This window comes from Mytilus californianus, unplaced genomic scaffold (assembly GCF_021869535.1).
Source record: "Mytilus californianus isolate M0D057914Y unplaced genomic scaffold, xbMytCali1.0.p SCAF_5, whole genome shotgun sequence".
NCBI classification, from domain to species: Eukaryota; Metazoa; Mollusca; class Bivalvia; order Mytilida; family Mytilidae; genus Mytilus; species Mytilus californianus.
Genome location: NW_026262701.1, coordinates 90644051 through 90662801, shown reverse-complemented (window position 1 = coordinate 90662801; position 18751 = coordinate 90644051). Strand labels below are relative to the sequence as shown.

The 18751-nt window shown below is 32.6% G+C and overlaps 1 protein-coding gene and 1 long non-coding RNA gene across 2 annotated transcripts; both read left to right on the top strand.

Moving 5' to 3' along the window:
- The first annotated feature begins 834 nt into the window (after positions 1 to 834).
- On the top strand, positions 835 to 15951 carry LOC127703240 (histone-lysine N-methyltransferase PR-Set7-like). The gene is made up of 6 exons (XM_052207762.1): positions 835 to 998; positions 6950 to 7163; positions 9691 to 9736; positions 13133 to 13203; positions 14640 to 14694; positions 15443 to 15951. The coding sequence occupies exons 1-6, from the start codon at positions 859 to 861 to the stop codon at positions 15490 to 15492; spliced, it is 576 nt and encodes a 191-aa protein (XP_052063722.1). The 5' UTR covers positions 835 to 858; the 3' UTR covers positions 15493 to 15951.
- A 46-nt stretch (positions 15952 to 15997) lies between these two features.
- LOC127703248 (uncharacterized) lies at positions 15998 to 18332 on the top strand. Its single transcript, XR_007982876.1, has 2 exons — positions 15998 to 16070; positions 17882 to 18332. It is a non-coding gene; the product is annotated as an uncharacterized LOC127703248 (long non-coding RNA).
- The last annotated feature ends 419 nt before the right edge of the window (positions 18333 to 18751 follow it).

Sequence of the window (18751 nt, the reverse complement as noted above, 5' to 3'; positions counted from 1 at the left end):
AGACACACATTTGGTTTCTGGACAATAACTTTAGTTTAAGTGAATGGATCTCTATGAAATTTTACAAGAAGGTTAAATACCACAAAAGGAAGGTTGGGATTGATTTTAGGGGTTATGGTACCAACAATTTAGGAGTTGGGGGCTAAAAAGGGGCAAAAAAACAAGCATTTTTGTAGTTTCTGGACAATAACTTGTGTGTAAGTGTATGGATCTCTCTGAAATTATACCACAAGGTTCCATATCACAAAGGGAAGGCTGGGATTGAGTTTGAGGGTAATTGCCCCAAACATGTAGGAATTAAGAGGCCAAAAAGTGACCAAAAACAAGCATTTTTCTAGTTTCCAGACAATAACTTGTGTTTAAATGTATGGATCTCTCTAAAGTTGTACTATAAGGTGCCATAACTCAAATGGAAGGCTGGGATTGAGTTTGGGGGTAATTACTCCAAGGGGGGTCAAAAAGTTTGGGGTATTTTTTTTTTCCCAAATTTTTTTTTGGGGAGTGGGGGGGTTCATATTTTTTTTCTCCAAAATTTTTGAATTTCAAATTTTTGAAAAGTTTCAAGAAGAAATCTTCAATTGAACAATATTACCCAATAGCACAGTATTGCGTAATAGATTTTTAAGATCTTTGACCACATCTATTTTGTGTCAGAAACCTATATTATGTCAAAAATTTGATCACAATCCAACAGACAGTATCAAGCTTGAATTTTATGTCCAAACTTGCCCCAGCTGTTCAGGTTTCGACTTCTGCAGTCATATCAGGCTGCAATCAGCGAAGCATTTTATTGTATTAAGTAGATATAAGCAATTTTTTTTCATTTCAGGAAAAGGGGTCTTTACAACAAGAGCTTTTATGAAGGGAGAATTTCTACTTGAGTATGAAGGCAAGTTGATGTCCAGTGAAAAAGGAGACAGGAGACTTGACAGCCATGTCAGAAAAGGCCATGGATGTTATGTTTTCTTTTTTAGAGATAATGAGGATCAGAAGCTGAGGTAAGAAAGCTGCATTTTTTTGGTTTCAAAATGATGATGTTGTGACTTTTCAGGATTATTCTAAGCATATTTTGTGAGAAAACATTTTAATTCATTATTCAGATTGTAATTTCAGGGGGAGGGGTAAGAGAGATGTTTTTTTCCTTTTTATAAAAATTTGCTAGGGTTTGAAATATTGACATTTACTTTTTAACAACATTTTGTGTATTTAAAATGTCTACACAATTTTAACATACTCACATGTACATCACAATTAATAAGTGATTATTTAGATCTTACAGTAATCATCTTTACAAATGCAGGTGACAGTACCCTTTCGGTGTTGATTTAGCAATATAAAGTGTAGCAATTGAAACTTGACGGAAATATTGTACACTTGCTATTATGGAATTGTTAAAGGAATTTTTTCTCTTTTTCCAAACTTGGTTATAATTTTTGGCAAAATTAACAAAAGAGGGATCTGTTTTGTGTAAACAATTCTGCCTTCAATTTTAAATTTAGATCCCTTAAACTTCACAGAATTATTGAACACATATTACAGTACTAGTTGTGCACATGATATTATTGAATTGTATAATTGATTGATTGTTGGTAGCTTAATGTCTAGTGGCAAATATTTCATGCATGTTCAAGAATAAAAATCAAAGTACTGAAGTACTGAACATCGGATGACCGCAGGTTCTTGTGGATGGTCAAAAGCTTATGTCACAGAAACAGATCACATCTCTATACCTGAAACTGAGGTTAATTTACAGAGATTTTTTTTTCTTATACAAGTTCGTGCTTGGATGATGAATAAATGACAGGAAATTCAACCTCACCGTAATAACTATTATATTGTAGTGATACAAATCAGTATACCTTAGACTATTATACTAATATAATAATAGTTCCAGAGAATACACTGGTTTGTTGTTATATATTATATTAATATTACGGTTGCATGTATATATAATTTTCATCTATTTGTATATCATACTATTCTACTATTATTATAGTGTAATGCAAGTGCATGGTGGACACTCTTCTGTAAAAAAAAAATCAAAGTCTTAAAGGCTGTAAAAGCAATTGCTGCCATGTTAATGTTTTGTGGACTTTTATTTTTCATCCATATATATATATAAGAATTAAACCTGACAGGACAGGAGTGTTGACTAGTGAGAAGCAAGACGGTTTTAACTTTATATCAATATAAGACTTTAGCAGGAAATCATTTTAAATATGTTTTATATTTTACAAGGAGACAACAAGTTTACCAGGCTAAAGTTGGGGTTAATTATACATGTGCTGAAACATATAACTGGAAAAAAAATCATTATGGATTATCCCCTGGTAGTGTTTGTAACTGGGCAATAATTTCCTTTATTGATTTAATTTTAACCATTTTCATAATTAATTTAAATTAACCATTCAGTTAAAACATTTCAACTTTCCAGACGCAAATGTTGAAAAACGGGACAGAAATAAAATATCTTACAAGACATAAACATGTAAAAAATAAATATATATTTCAGCTTACTAAAAATATTTTCATAATGTTACTTTGACATCATTTCTTAAAACTAAGTCCCAAACATAATTGCTCAGTTGACATGTGTCATCCTCATGCGATACGAGATAACTATAATTCTGATGCAATCCCGAAAAGGGGGGTCATCACAAACAAACATGACATTAAATTGTCATTAAACGAACTAGAACAAACAGCTCTATGTTGCTTTGATATTTATCAATTTTCAGGAAACATGTGAAATAAATTTCAGGTCCATTTCATTATAGTGCCTAACAAGATTGTGTGAGGTAGACGAAATTGACCTTAAAACGATTGTATTGTCTTTTGATGTCCAAAAATAGGCAGATCGGACATATAAGGACTTTATCTAATGACTACATAAATTTGGGATTTATTATTATTATAATATTCTAATGAAACTGAAAATTGTATTTTTTTTTAGGATAAACAACAATTTTACCTGGCGTAGCCGTTCATAAATGTTTTTCTGCATTTATCTTCGAAAAATGGCGTATTTAATGGAATAGAACGTTAATACAGTAAACTTTCTCTTTTTTCTCCGCAATAGGCTATCAAAAATAATTTATCTAATGTGTATGTGGAAAATTATGTGAAAAGATAAAAAGTGGCAATTGTTACCTTTCATACCTTAAGTTTCGTTCATCTGATTCTGACCAATGTTATATACTAAATATCTATTTATATGCCGCTATTATTGTTGTTGTTACCAATTATGTAAATCAATTGTATCTGATTTTATGCCCTTTATGGGCCCTGTAATTTGGGAAATAAAAAAAAATCTATTCATTGATAAAACGTAATATGGACTGGTCCAGTGTCCAGTTTGCAGGTCATTTAATTTTCTGTACACATTCATGCACGCTCTGATTTAATCAATATACTCGTACGAAAAAGCATGAACAGTTTGAAGGTAATCTAATAATAACTTAATCCAATCAAATTGCATAAGATTCAATAACAATGTCAAGTCCACATCATAATGAGTAATAGAGGTAAACTGGGTAGGGAGAAAATGACAGATATTTCAAGTTAATATTTATGCAATAACGAATTAAAATTTGTCAACCAAAAGTTTTGCTACAATTTCAAAAACATGTCGTTCTGTATGGGTATAGTTTTCGGATCTTTCATTAGCGTATTTAAGGCTATAAAAAGTTTGGGCTTCAAAAGTTCACACAATTATTGACTTTATACAGAAAATTCGTCCTTGTAAAACATTTAATAGTTCACAAATGATACACGATTCTAAAGTAAAATTATTTCTTAAAACACTGCAAAAAATTTCATTCATATTGATAAAGTGGTATCGTCATAAAGTGCGTTGAAATGAACAGTGGTATAGCAAACATCGAATTCCCTCACAAAATGTTATAAGGGGAGTCAGTTAAGTTTGTCTATTTTTAGATACTATACAGGTAATCTTTTGACAACTACGTATACAACCTGTGTGACCTGTGTAGTGATTTTGATTTTACGATAAATTCATGAATGAACGATAGTTTTATGAATGAACATGAGCACCTGACCTCTTTCTTAAACACCTATTAAACATATAAAACCGTATTTAATAAGGAGATAATTCAGTCAAATTTTCAGTACTAAATCAACAACTGAAATGATTCCATTTTTTGATGAAACATCGTACGAACGGAGAACGGAATCGCAGGTATAAAAATGCACTTTTTTCCCTTGTAATGACCGCGGATCTATAACTTTTATAGATCGGTTGAAATCCCAAAACTAATTTGCATAATGGAAATTTAGGCGATAGCAATACAGCGGAATGACCTCAAGGTCATCCTCTGTAAAAATGTAAGAGGATATGAACTTTGCAAAAGATGAAAAAAAAGCATTTTGCTGTACAATTTATTCACTTCATTTACATGAAATTCTCAGAAAACAATAGATAAAAACTAATTATGTCACAATATTGTTCAAGCTTAAATATAATATAACTTTGTTCTACAAATACCTCAAATGAATAGTTGAAGGATAAATGTGTTTAAATGAGTTTCAACTTGTTACATGCTTCTTTGAACAGGTACCACCAGTTCTGATTTTGAAGATTTGAGAGAGAAAAAGTCATTAAAGGATCATAATCAGACCCAAATAATGGCTATGTTACATGTATTAGGAATCAGTATCAGAAAACTTTACTTGTCAGCAAAACGTAGAATATTATGAAAATGAGAAGAATTTGACCTTGTCCTGACTACCCATTTGTTTTTTCAACTGCTTCTGGAGTGCCTATATCAGGTGATGATGCTACACAGTAGTAATTTGTAAAGATCATTAGGGCTCCGCCTAGTGGCGGGTTGCCCTATAGTGATCAGTCAGTCAGTCCATCCATCTTTCTGTCTGTTTGTCCAGTGTCCACACCTAACAAATTGTGTCCGCTCTATGTCTAGAGAAACTTCATACATGTACTTTCATACTTTATACTTGACATGTATGTTAACCAACACCAGAGGGAGTGTCATTATGTTTGTACAACTTCCTAGGTCAAAGTTCAAGGTCAAAAACTTTGGTTTCAGTTGATAACCCCATGTCCTATGGCGCAGACTGTGTCTGCTCTATATCTTTAGAACCGTTATGATTTCAAAGTTTACTAGAACACACCCGCGAAATTGCAGGCATTTAGAGCATTGTTGAAATTATGTAAACTGTTGTAGGATGAGTTTTTAGCCCTTCCCTTTTTTCCACAGTCCGTTATTTTTTTCTATTAATTTCAATTATTTTCAGGTTTTTCTTTATACTATTAACAAACATGTACTATAAGTAAATTATATTTGCTATTTACTATCATTCAATTCCAAGTTTACTATGCAAGGCGGTCACTTGTACATAATATAGAGACTCTATATAATATAAATGATAGTAAATAGCAAATACACTTTATTTATAGTATATGTATGATCATAGTATACAGAAAAACACGTAAATAATTGTCCTGTCCCCAAGTACTTATGAAAATTATGTGTAATGTTAAAACAGTCCTAAAAGGAGGTCTTGTCTATGACTTAAAAGTCCGTCGGATGACGGACACAATATCCGAATGCCTTTATTTTCGTTTTTCCTCCAAAAATAACCCAAACTGAATAATGAAAAGCGAGGATGACAAACACGACTATGCATGATACCTATGGGACACAGAGGCATGATGATTAATTTATCTTGGAAAGCAACACACAAAATGAGGTCTTCTCATATAATATTATAGATACTTGACATATATATTAACCAACATAATGTATGTACAACTTCCAAGGTCAAAGGTCAAGGTCAAAAACTTTGGTTTCAGTTGACAACCCCATGTCCTATGGTAAAGATCGTGTCCGCTCTATATCTTGACAACCGTTATGATTTCAAAGTTTATACTTGACATGTATATTTAACACTACCAGAGGGTGTGTCATAATGTATTTACAACTTCCTAGGTCAAAGGTCAAGCTCAAAAACTTTGGTTTCAGTTCACAACCCCATGTCCTTTGGTAAAGATACAAATTTTTTACCACAGGTTATTTACAGCGGGGACCACAAAGATGGCTCCCATCTCAATGATGTCTAGTTCTCCATTGTTTCAAAAACATTCTGTGCAGCATGATCATTTTTTTTTGTGTCAACTGTAGCATTGGTCAATGTTAAGTTTCTGAAATTTGGTCCTAATCTCAGATACAAGAATAAGCAATAGGTCAACTATATTTGGTGTATGTAATGATTGTAAGGTGTACATATGGAAAAAAGGACATGGTGTCTGTCTGTTTGGTAGGATTCTCTGATCTTGACTTCATTTTCATGGTTCATTGGTCAATGTTTATAGTTTTTTCTGGTTAAGTCTGTTTCTTTGATACTATGATATGATTAGGTCAGTTTAAGGGGAACCACTTGATGTAAGTTATTGATATTTGGTATACAGATGTATAAGCATTGGCACATCAAATATCAATGGTGAATATTTGGCTCAATACCCCTCAGTTATTGTCTAATGGCTTTAAAACATTTGCTTGAATTACATGTATTTGAATAGTTTGCACCAGCACTTTCAACCATGGTTCATTGAATTTGATTGTTTTGCATAGGGTACATGATATTTCCATTTTAATTTCAATATTTTTATTATACTATCAAAATTTCAAAAAGGTGAGACACATATCTGTGTCAACAGTTGATTCTTTTGATATTTTTTACATTTTTTGTCATGTTTTGGGTTTTGGTCATTGTTGAAGGCTGTAGGGTGACATATGGATGCTAACATCTGCATTGACACAGGTATTTTTCATGTCCGGTACTAGCTCTTGTATATTTTGATCAATTTACTACTAATTGTACAATATTGTATAATATGCCATGACAGGCTTTACAAAACTGCTAATTGATCATTGACAATGAATGTTTATTGTGAAATTTCATTTTTCAGCATTGATGCTACAAATTCAAAATTAATGGGCAGGTATGTCAATGATGGCGTTGGCAGAGAAAAAAATTCTATTATGAGGCGTATTCATGTGGATGGTAATCCCCATTTGGCATTATTTGCCCTCAAAGAAATAGTCAGGGGAGAGGAGTTACGCTACGATTATGGGGATCAATCTAAAAACCTGCCATGGAGAAAAAAGTCCAAAACAACAAATGTAAGCTTGATTTTTAAACATTTTTCTAACATTTTAAATGACTGAATTTATTTGAATTATATTATGATATGAGTTATTGTTGATGATCCATTTTGATTTTTTCTAATACCATTTATATGTTTAAAAGAGGCCTTGTCAAATTTATTTGGTTTTCAAACAAACTAAAAACTGGTTATTAATTTGGGGTAATACATGTACAGCACAGGTTATTAATTTGGGGGTCATACATGTACAGCACTAGTTATTAATTTGGGGTAATACATGTACAGCACTGGTTATTAATTTGTGGTAATACATGTACAGCACTGGTTATTAATTTGTGGCAATACACGTACAGCACTGGTTATTAATTTGGGGTCATACATGTACAGCACTGGTTATTAATTTGGGGTCATACATGTACAGCACTAGGTATTAATTTGGGGTAATACATGTACAGCACTGGTTATTAATTTGGGGTCATACATGTACAGCACTAGTTATTAATTTGGGGTAATACATGTACAGCACTGGTTATTAATTTGGGGTAATACATGTACAGCACTGGTTATTAATTTGTGGCAATACACGTACAGCACTGGTTATTAATTTGGGGTCATACATGTACAGCACTGGTTATTAATTTGGGGTCATACATGTACAGCACTAGGTATTAATTTGGGGTAATACATGTACAGCACTGGTTATTAATATGAGGTCATACATGTACAGCACTAGTTATTAATTTGGGGTAATACATGTACAGCACTGGTTATTAATTTGGGGTAATACATGTATAGCACTGGTTATTAATTTGTGGCAATACACGTACAGCACTGGTTATTAATTTGGGGTCATACATGTACAGCACTGGTTATTAATTTGGGGTAATACATGTACAGCACTGGTCATTAATTTGGGGTAATACATGTACAGCACTGGTCATTTATTTGGGGTAATACATTTACAGCAGTGTCAGCAGGTTTTTTGGCCAGGTTGCTCCAGCTGTTTATGATAATGATCACTTGATAAAACATCAATCAATGATTAAATTTTTTTTTATGTTGTTACTGATTAGAAAATGGTGGTCAAGTTCCATTTTAATAATGTGTGTATCACCTTAATGTACATGATGTAGTAAAAAAGCAAGACTTATAGCAAGACCTGGTATGCTGTTTCATACAGCGCTTTCATCGGTGGCATCAGCAATGTTTTAGTTTGTGATTAGGTCAGTTTATGTAGAACAACTGGTGGTAGGTCAATGATATTTGGTGAGCAGTTGTATTAGCATTGTCACATCTCATTTCTTTGTCTATTATTTGGCCCAGCCCCCTCAGTCATGGTCTGTTGGCTTTGAAACATTTGCTTAGTTTACACATATTAGTTTGTGATTAGGTCAGTTTATGGGGAACCAATGGTGGTAGGTTAATGATATTTGGTTTGTAGTTGTATTAGAATTGGCACATCACCTCATTTCCATGGAGATTATTTGACCACACCCCTCAATCATGGTCTATTGACTTTGAAACTTTTGGTTAGTTTGCATGTATTAGTTTGTGATTAGGTCAGTTTATGGGGAACCACTAGTGGAAGGTCAATAATATGGTATGCACTTGTATTAGCATTGACACATCTCATTTCCATGGAGATTGTTTGGCCCTGTACCTTTTTTCATTGACTCTGAATATTTTGCATATCTTACATGTTAAGGTATTGCTATTTTGATTTCAACATTTGCATTTTACAACAAAAATAACAAAAAAGCGAGACATATCTGTGTATTTATCACTGTTGTTGATCTGATGTAATAGTCCTTGATTGATTAAGAAATGGCTTTATTGATGAAAATTGCTCAACCAGGCCAATTGAATTATGATTTACATTTTTCATATTTTGTTAGTTATGCTAAATTTTTCCTCTGCTGATGCAGACTTTGGGATAATCTTTAAAGTTTGCATACAATCCTAAGAGAAATTTATACTTTGTTGAACATTTGAATTAACTATTCATCTGTACCCACAAAATCCACAAAAAACTGTCCTCAAAGATTCACAATACTACACATATTAAAGCAAGAAACAAAGAGACTTGATTTTATCTGAAGCATCATTTAGGGGGAATTTATAAAAAAAATTGTTGTGTTTTTTTTAATGTCCCATTTCGAAAGCAATTGTATGAAAATAAGGAGACATTGTTTGATTGCCATTGAGACAACTATCCACTGGAACCAAAAGACTTGGATTTAAGAAATTGAAGGTCATGTTTACTCATATTACTGCAATCAACATTGAGCGAAATCCATGCATACCTTATAGTAAGACAAATAAAAATGTAAACATTCAAACGAGATTACCATGCAACAGCATGATTTATCCTAAAAAAATGAATAACAACAAATATAATAAACAGTAACCAAAGACAACAACTGAATAACGGGCTCATGCTATTTATGTGGAAGAGAAAAAATATGTAGTTGTGAATTGTATAGATGCCTGATAAGTGATGCAAGATTCTTGTAGGCTACATTGAATTGATTTTTCTTTTCCAGTCTGACAAGAATAGCTTGAAGACAGTTAAAGCTTCACATGATAAAGGTATCTATCATTCAGCTAAATTTGTCTTTATTTGTTTTCTGTTGTTCATAATTTAATAGTCGCCTACTGCCCCAACGGGAATAATGGTTTGCATTTAAGGCAGTCTTGTCTAATTTGCTATGTAAAGCAATATTCTTGGAGACTTATATTATCCCAAAACTCATGATTTTTTGAAAATTTCTTGATACGAATGCACATGATTCTGATTCATGGACTAAATAAATATGTATCTACATTAAACCATGGCTTAAATGATCCTTAATTATGACATATTTATTGCATAATAGTTTGTGTGCCATTACTAATTGTCAATCAGTAAAGGACAAGGTATGATTAGGGTCACTTTTAGGCCTCTCCAAGTAAGTTAATGTTTATATCATTGATGGTCAATGCCCTAAGTTACTTGAAGAAAAAAAACTATTGTGCTCCTGTTAAAAGAAAGGTTGCCTAGCAACAGTTTTTATTAGATACAAAGATTATCACATATTAATTGCTTTATTAGTACAAAATTAGAACAAAACAAAATAATATTGTTTGTTTAAGAAGAATTCAAAGCTTCCGAATAAAGGCTTGTATAGTCCACAGTTTTATTCTCCAAAAAATGAACCTGCCATACAGGGGTGCGAACCATAGAGTGCAATAAGCAAGAAATAATAGAAAAATTCTATTTCGCGAGATGGTTTGTTTACGTTCTGCCATGTTTGTTATTATTATTGTAGAGGGCGCTATTATCATTTTCAAAACTAATAATTTACCTTATCCATATTGATATGTTATTTTCATTCAATATCAAGTTAAAACTGATAAATTTAAAAACTAAATGCTTCACTACAAATTTCTTGTTTCTTTCACTGCATTGCTTAAAATAAACTGGAATCTGTGTTTTGTATTAGCTTAAAATCCTTCAAACATCAGTGTTATATAAATATTAAACATTGTTTTACACAAGAATGGAACTGTTTTACTTTTAAAGTCGTATTCTAGTGATATCTATTAAATACAGATTTTTCCGTACACTCTCACCGTATTTATTTTCTTTTACATGAGCTATTCAAACTTCTGGTTTAAATATACACAAGTTTCTAAATTGCTTTTTGTGTGATATTGACTTATTTTAACAATCATGACAATTGTGAAGTGTTCTAGAACCATTTACAAGCAGTTTCAACTTCTGTTTGATGATGGAAAACGATACCACAAATTACCACACAAGATTTGAAATTACTGGAGTTTCATCAGACATTTTGTAACAGTTCAGAGTTTATACCCAGGTTTAAAAAAGTGGGGGTATACTGTTTTACCTCTGTCTGTCCATCCGTCCGTCCATCAGTCAGTCCATCCATCCATCCGTCAGTCCGTCCGTCCGTCCCATGAATAATTTTTCGTCTCATTTTTCTAAGGAACGACATTACAAGGATTTCAGAAAGTTGGTTTCAGGGTTTGTATAAGTCAGCTATACCGTGTGATGCGTTTTCAGATTCATCACTCAACAACTTCCTATTTACAGAACACTTACATCATTGTACAAATGACATCCAAGTTGAAAAATGTTCGTCAAATTTTTCTCAGGAACTACATTACAAGGATTTCTGAAATTTGGTTTCAGGGTTTATATAAATCAGCTATACCATGTGATGTGTTTTCAGACTCATCACTCAACAACTTCCTGTTTACCGTCAAGTATTTGGGCGGGGGTATCATCAGTGAGCAGTAGCTCACAGTTTCACTTGTTTTACCTGAAATTTCATGGCGAGAAGGGGGGTTCGGATAATGTACCAGTGCAAACTATACAAGCCTAATTACGGGACAAATGAATGGTGACCCTTAGATTTAGTGTACTAGATGCTTATAACAGCCTAGCAATGATACAGCAATTGCTTAACGAAAAACATTTAAAAAAAGGCTTTTTATCCTTGGACATGGCAATCCATAATAAATGTCTTCCACAAAATTCTAAATTTGAAATTGAGTCAAATAAGAAGTGTTTGAATATGAACAAATTAATAAATAACTTTGATTTCATTATTCCCCATATTTCTCTGATGGTCCCTTCTAATCATTTGCATTGTGTCACTGTGAGTGGAATCAGCTCCTGTGGTACTTGTTCAGGCACCATCAGTTAATAACGTCAGACAAAAGCTCCCTCTTGCTGTTCTCTGTACTATTATTTAATAACATAAAGTTAGAATGTTTATAGTATCAAGGTTGTTATTTTCATTGTACTATAAATATTTATTTTCTGTTTAAATTGGGGTAAATTTTATATATAGTCCACATATGCAACAGTATGTGGTCATCAGATGTCGATGGAATATTTCATACCTTAATTATGAAGAATAAGAAGAAGAAAACTAGGCGCTCTCTGTTAAAATCTCACTTTAAATTCATGCAATTATAATAAAATGGACTACTGTGTTCCTTTTCCCGATGATTTAAAGTCATTAAGAAACCTACCATTATCCTGATTATAGTATAAAGAAAAGGCTATTGTAGGATGAAGTGAATACTGGAAATCATTTCCGGTCTGCTGTTCATTTAGATATTTTGATGATTCTATATGATAGTACCACGATTTATTAGCTCATCTGGCCCATTGTGAGCTTTTCTCATCACTTAACATCCGTCGTCGTCCGTCGTCCATTAACTTTTACAAAAATCTTCTCCTCTGTAACTACTGGGCCAAATTTAACCAAACTTGGCCACATTAATCATTAGGGTATTTAGTTGAAAAAATGTGTCCGATGACCCTGCCTGCCTATCAACATGGCCCATAAAAATAGAATATAAGGGTGAAATACAGTTTTTGGCTTACATATCTGAAATTAAAGCATTTAGAGTAAATCTGACATGGGGTAAAAATGTTAATCTAGTTGAGATCTATCTGTTGTAAATTTTCTCTGCATGTTTTCATGTTATGAGTTAATCTGAGTTTATCACACCCTTATAGACTATGAGCAATGAGGATTATTTAGGTGGAACCTTTAAAAAAGAAAAAAAAAATATATATGTGCTTTCTGTAAGAGGTCACTTCTTGTCCTTTCAAAAAGGGCAAAATGATTTGCTGCTAAAATAGTTCTTTTCCTGATTGTATAATTTCTAATTTGACTATAATATTTAAATTCACTTCTAGATTTCAAGTCAGAATTCTCTATATTGTGAATATCTGTATTATGTAATTTTCATTGGCAGATGGATGCAATGTTGCTATGATAGTCTTTATCTTGTAGGTTATAGTTTTTACTTTTTTCTTACATGCTATATATAGTCATCGTCAGTGACACATAATATTTACCAGTAGAGTGTAATAGTTTTGCCTTCTGTTATGCCTAAATTTACAGATTGCCTTTAAACATTTGCAATATCATATGCTTACAATTCTATATTTGAATTAAATAGGTGAACCAAGAACTCCAAACATGTTGGAAGACTCTTTGTGTACTGTCCATGAGCAATCTTCGAAACTTCAAGTAAGACAACAACTTTTATAAAGTTAAAATTAATCTTCCATAACAAAAAGTATATAACAAAAATACCAAACTCCAAGGAAAATTCAAAAAGGAAAGTCCCTTATCAAATGGCAAAATCAAAAGCTCAAACACATCAAAGGAATGGAAAATAACTGTTATATTCCTGACTTTGGTACAGGCATTTTCTCATGTAAAAAATAATGGATTAAACCTGGTTTTATAGCTAGCTAAACCTCTTACTTGTATGACAGTTGCATAAAATTCCATTAAATTGACAACAATGTGTATAAAATTCCCTCAATCATTTGTCAATGACAAAGTTATTTAGATAACAAAAGACAACAAGTAACAGGGATTTGGTTTATAGACATTCATAAGACAAACGTTTGGTACATGATCAACTACCTAACTTTTTGAGATCTGAGTCTCAGCTGTCCTTTATAATTTGGAACTGTTGAATAAGAAATGGTACATTTCAAGTAAAACCAAAAGTACAAGAAATACACTTGTTTGAAAAATATTGTGTCAAAGAAGACTTTGAACTACTGACAGCAAGCTGAAGTACTGACCATGTTGAGGTGAATTCAATCTGGCCTTGCATATCATTTTGACTAATTGGACAAAAACATTAATATATATATAGGATTAGTTGTTGTGTTTATTGGTTAAGAAACAAAGACACAACAATCAGATAATCAAAATTAAGATGTTAAAAAATGAAAACTAAATCATTCAAAATAAAAGACATCATAAATGAAGATCATAAGGATTTTCTCAGTCTATATCTTATAAATGTTTTTGCTTGTGCAGATGTATTGCTATGTTATTGATGTGTACCTCTTATTTTGTTATTCTCCACTTAGGGGCATTATGTTTTTTGGTCTGTGTCCTTTCGTTCATCCTTTCCTCACTCAGTTCGTTCATTCTTTCGTCCATCCGTCTGTCCCGTTTCAGGTTAAAGTTTTTGGTTCAAGTTTTTGGTCATGGTAGTTTTTGATGAAGTTGGAGTCCAATCAACTTGAAACTTAGTACACATGTTCTCTATGATATGATCTTTCTAATTTTAATGCCAAATTAGAGTCTTGACCCCAATTTCATGGTCCACTGAAAATTGAAAATGATAGTGCGAGTGTGGCATCCATGTACTATGGATACATTCTTGTTTTATTTATATTCTGTGTAAAGAGTCTGCAATAAAAATGTTTTGACTGAAAAGCCTAAAAATCAGTCTTATATAAGATTTCTTGAAAATTATGTTGCTTATGAGGCCTATTTTCAAGAAAATTTATGTCCAGGCACAAACACATTTTGGATGGCCTTAGTCGTAAGATTGGTTTATGTATATGTATGCTTAAACTAAGTTTAATGGAATTTGCCAGTTAACCAATTATATACCTTATTCAGACTGGAAATAATTTCAAAAATAATATTTTCAGATGACAAAGAAGTGTTATGTCAGTTTGAAAAAGTTTTCAATATCAGAACTGAAAAGTAAGTATTAATTTTTGGTATGTAAAATGGTTTACCTTTCAATAGAATGTTCAAAGTTCTGAGACCATTCAGTTAAAGTACGGTTAGAAATAAAATCACTATTCACAACATACTATAGACCAATGCAAGTTCAAGTGAAAATTCACTTTTATGGTTTATCTAATGCATGACTTCACAGTTTTCAATCTAGCTTTTGATAGATTAGGAAAGTTCTACTAACTTTGTACTGTGTGATATTTTGTCATCTCTGCCATCCATAAAAATGAAGAGCCTTTCCTTGTGGACTGCCTGAATAGTCTTGTGGTGGCAGTTTGCCTAGCGTGTGTGGGAGGATTTGGGTTCTATCCTGAACTGTGTCAAACCAATTAATTGAAATGTTCTGGGTTGGGTTGCATATTTCATGTTGACTGGTAGTTTGGGAAATATTATTGTTGAAATTTTGACTCAGCATGTCTATCTTGTTCTAAGCAGTGATTTACATTTACATGTTTTCATCCCATATGCATGTTATGTTTTCCACTAGACATTAAACACCAACCCTTTCCATATACATTTCTTCATTTACACCAATTATTCAGTGTCAGATAGTATACATATTAAAAGGAGGACTAAAAGATGGCCCAAATATCTAATTATTATGTATACAAAAATATTTTGTCAACAAGTAAATCTTTCAGCTGTCATTCATCATATAATTAAAAAATTATAGAATTGAAAACTAATTGATTTTTTGTGTATTGTCTTATAGGAGGAAGATTTGTAGTAGGACTGCCAAATCAAAAGGGTAAGACCCTGTGAAAAATGCGTAGAGGCAAAGTTTTTAGCACCACCAACGAATTCAGGCTTGTATAGTCAGCAGTTTTATTCTCCAAAATTGAACCTGCCAGATAGGGTTGGACTATAGAGTACAATAAGCTAGAAACAAGGGAAATTTTTTTGTCAAATTTGGTCAAAACTCTGTAGCTTGATAATGTTGAACTTGAGTGTTTCAGCAATTTTTTTTTACCTGTCATGTAAGCCACTTCCTTTTTGCAGACTGTTGAAAATTTCACATTACTCATTGTTCAATGAAAGGGAATGATCAGTTTGGCTCACATGTTATTTCAATTGATTGCACGTAGAGACCCAGGTCCAGACTGAGTATTTGTTTTGTTAATGGTCCGACACCTGAACTTTTACATTGATCAGACAATAATTTTTGTTTAGTCAATAACCTTCAATTTAAATTCGTTTTAAATTTCACTTTAAATTAACCCTTTTTACACATAATTATCTGTTTTCAGAATGATTTGTATTTATTTTAGGTAAATCTTGTTCACCTGAAGGTCCTGATCTCATGGTGGCAGATGGTTTAATCCAACCTGAAGAGACAAAAAGTATGTTTAATATTTCTTATAATAAAATCAACAAATTTTATCAATATACCATTTTCAAAATTTATTCACATGAAATTTTCGTTTTATTTTTCAGTTAAATATGTTTTGCTAAAAAGTTTAAATGTTTAGAGAACATCATTGAAATATAGATCCTTATAACAAGTTTTGTCAGACACAATCATCCTTATTTAAGTAATATGATTTCTGACCTCAATAAGTAAAAGTAAAACAAAAAACAAGTGTCCAATGATTTGACAAACTACAAAATGTTGGTAGAAGTAACCGCAGTGACCCAAAAGGCCTTTTGTATGATAGCAGTTGTACAAACAGACAGGCTCAATTGTGAAATTGGCAGACGTCTTTAAATTTTGTCAACGTTAGGACCAACAGGTCGGAGTTGGTTCTTATGAAGTCTGCTTATAAGAGCATATATCAAATAATGTGTAACTTTATTATTTTTTCATAATTATGGCTTGGTTTTTAGCTCACCTGGTCTAAAAGGCCAAGTGAGCTTTTCTCATTACTTGGCACCTGTTGTCTGTCCTTGTCTGTTGTAATTGTCCATCTTCGTTGTCGTCGTTAACTTTTTATATTTTGAACTTCTTCTAGAGAACCACTGAATGGAATGAAACCAAACATTGCATGAATATTCCTTATGATGTGCTGACCAAGTGTTGTTACATTGTAGGCGATCAAACATCCAATATGGCAACCAGGGTGGGACTTTGTTTAACATAGGACCATATGGACAATACATACAAATGTCTTCTTTTATAGATCCACTGAATGGAATGAAACCAAACATGGCATGAATATTCCTTATGAGGTGCTGACCAAGTGTTGTTACTTTGTAGCTGATCCATCTTCCAAGATGGCCACCAGTAGGGTACTTTGTTTAACATCGACCCTATGGACAATACATACAAATGTCTTCTTTAAGAGAACAAGGAATGGAATGGAACCAAACATGGCAAAAATGTTCCTTTTCAGGTGCTGACCAAGTGTTATTACTTTGAAACTGATCCATCATCCAAGATGGACGCCAGAGAGGGACTTAGTTTAACATAAGACCCTATGGGAAATACATACAAATGTCTTCTTTTAAAGAACCACTGAATGGAATGGAATAAAACATGGCATGAATACTCCTTATGACCATAGTTGCCAACTGACATGATATTCGCGTGTAATACACGCTTTTTCAACGGTTTACACGCGAGGATTTTATCACATGGCGTGTACACGCTTTTCACCACTTTACACGCAATTACACGCTTTTTCGTTATGATTTTTAGGTTGTTAGTGATATCGCGATTCTCGGGTTTTTTCATTATAACACGATAAATACCGAAATTTCGAAGTAATTGTTTAGCCTGGCATCCTGACCAAATCTAATACTTCGTCGATGTCAAACAGTTGGCCAGGATCCCAGGCTAAGTAATTGTTATCTGGCCATTGTTTATTTTTCTATATGGACGAACAGCAAAAGCTCTCAAGGTAAGTAGTTTGTGATTAGTTTTTACAATTTTGGGACTTTCTTTCTTTCAAATTCACTTAGGGGAAATGTCCACAGAAAGAGGTAGCTTTCAGGACCTGTGCCGTCGTCTATAGAGCCGATTTCTAAGCGAAAACGATGTATACGTACCAAGATTTATAAATTATATTTGGGAGTTCGATTTTAAATCATTGAGGGATGAGTAACGCATTGTGCACTCTATGTTGCAATCATAACAATACATATGAGAGGAGAACTAAAATACATAGCTATTTGATTAAGCATTTAACAATTATAAAATATTTTTCTTTTTCAGTTTAAAATGTAGCCAACAGATTTCCACAGGCCATAAGGGATGGAAATATCACGGAACTGTTGGATCAGTTCTCATAGTATTAGCTGTCTTCTGATGAACTACCCAGCTTTGACCAGGCAATAGCAACATATATTGTATAGTTTGTTGGGAGCAATGGCAGAGATCATAGATGACATTTTAGATGGCAAAAAAAAACATTATGACACTCTTTCAAAGCTTCATGAAGCTATTATAGTTCAGCCAAATATCAATTCTGACTGTGAGAGATCATTTTCAATTATAAAGAAATTTACCCTGAATTCTGATCAGAACTCGACAATGATATATTGTGTGCCTTGTTATCAAGTAAATGTAACCAAACTAGCAGTTGTTTTGACTATGTGCCTAGTGGTGTTGCTTTAAAAGCAGCAAAACAGACCACTGTTGAATACAATAAAAGTTTACAGTTGAATATTGTTTTTTATATTAACAAATTTGCATATAATGTGAAATTATGAACATAGTTCATATTAAAAAGTCCGCATTTAAGTCATTTAGAACTTTTTGCCTGCATTGCCAATTGTGAAAGTTTTTCTTAGCAATCTATCCATGGAAATAAGGTTATATTTGGTCTGCAGCCTGATAATGTTATTTTTTACCGTGTTAGCAAAGAAGTAAGTTTAGTTAGGGTCATATTTGGCCCCGATTATTATGTTCAATGTTTCAAGACAATAAATGTTTTAAAGTGATAAAAAGACACGTGAGAAAGTTGAATAGAACTTTTTTGTTAAAGTTCTAGTTTAAAAGCGTTGATTTTTACATCCTGTAAAGATCAAAATAGAGATTTTTGCGAAATTTAACAAAATTGTCAAAATTTCAACCAAATTATGG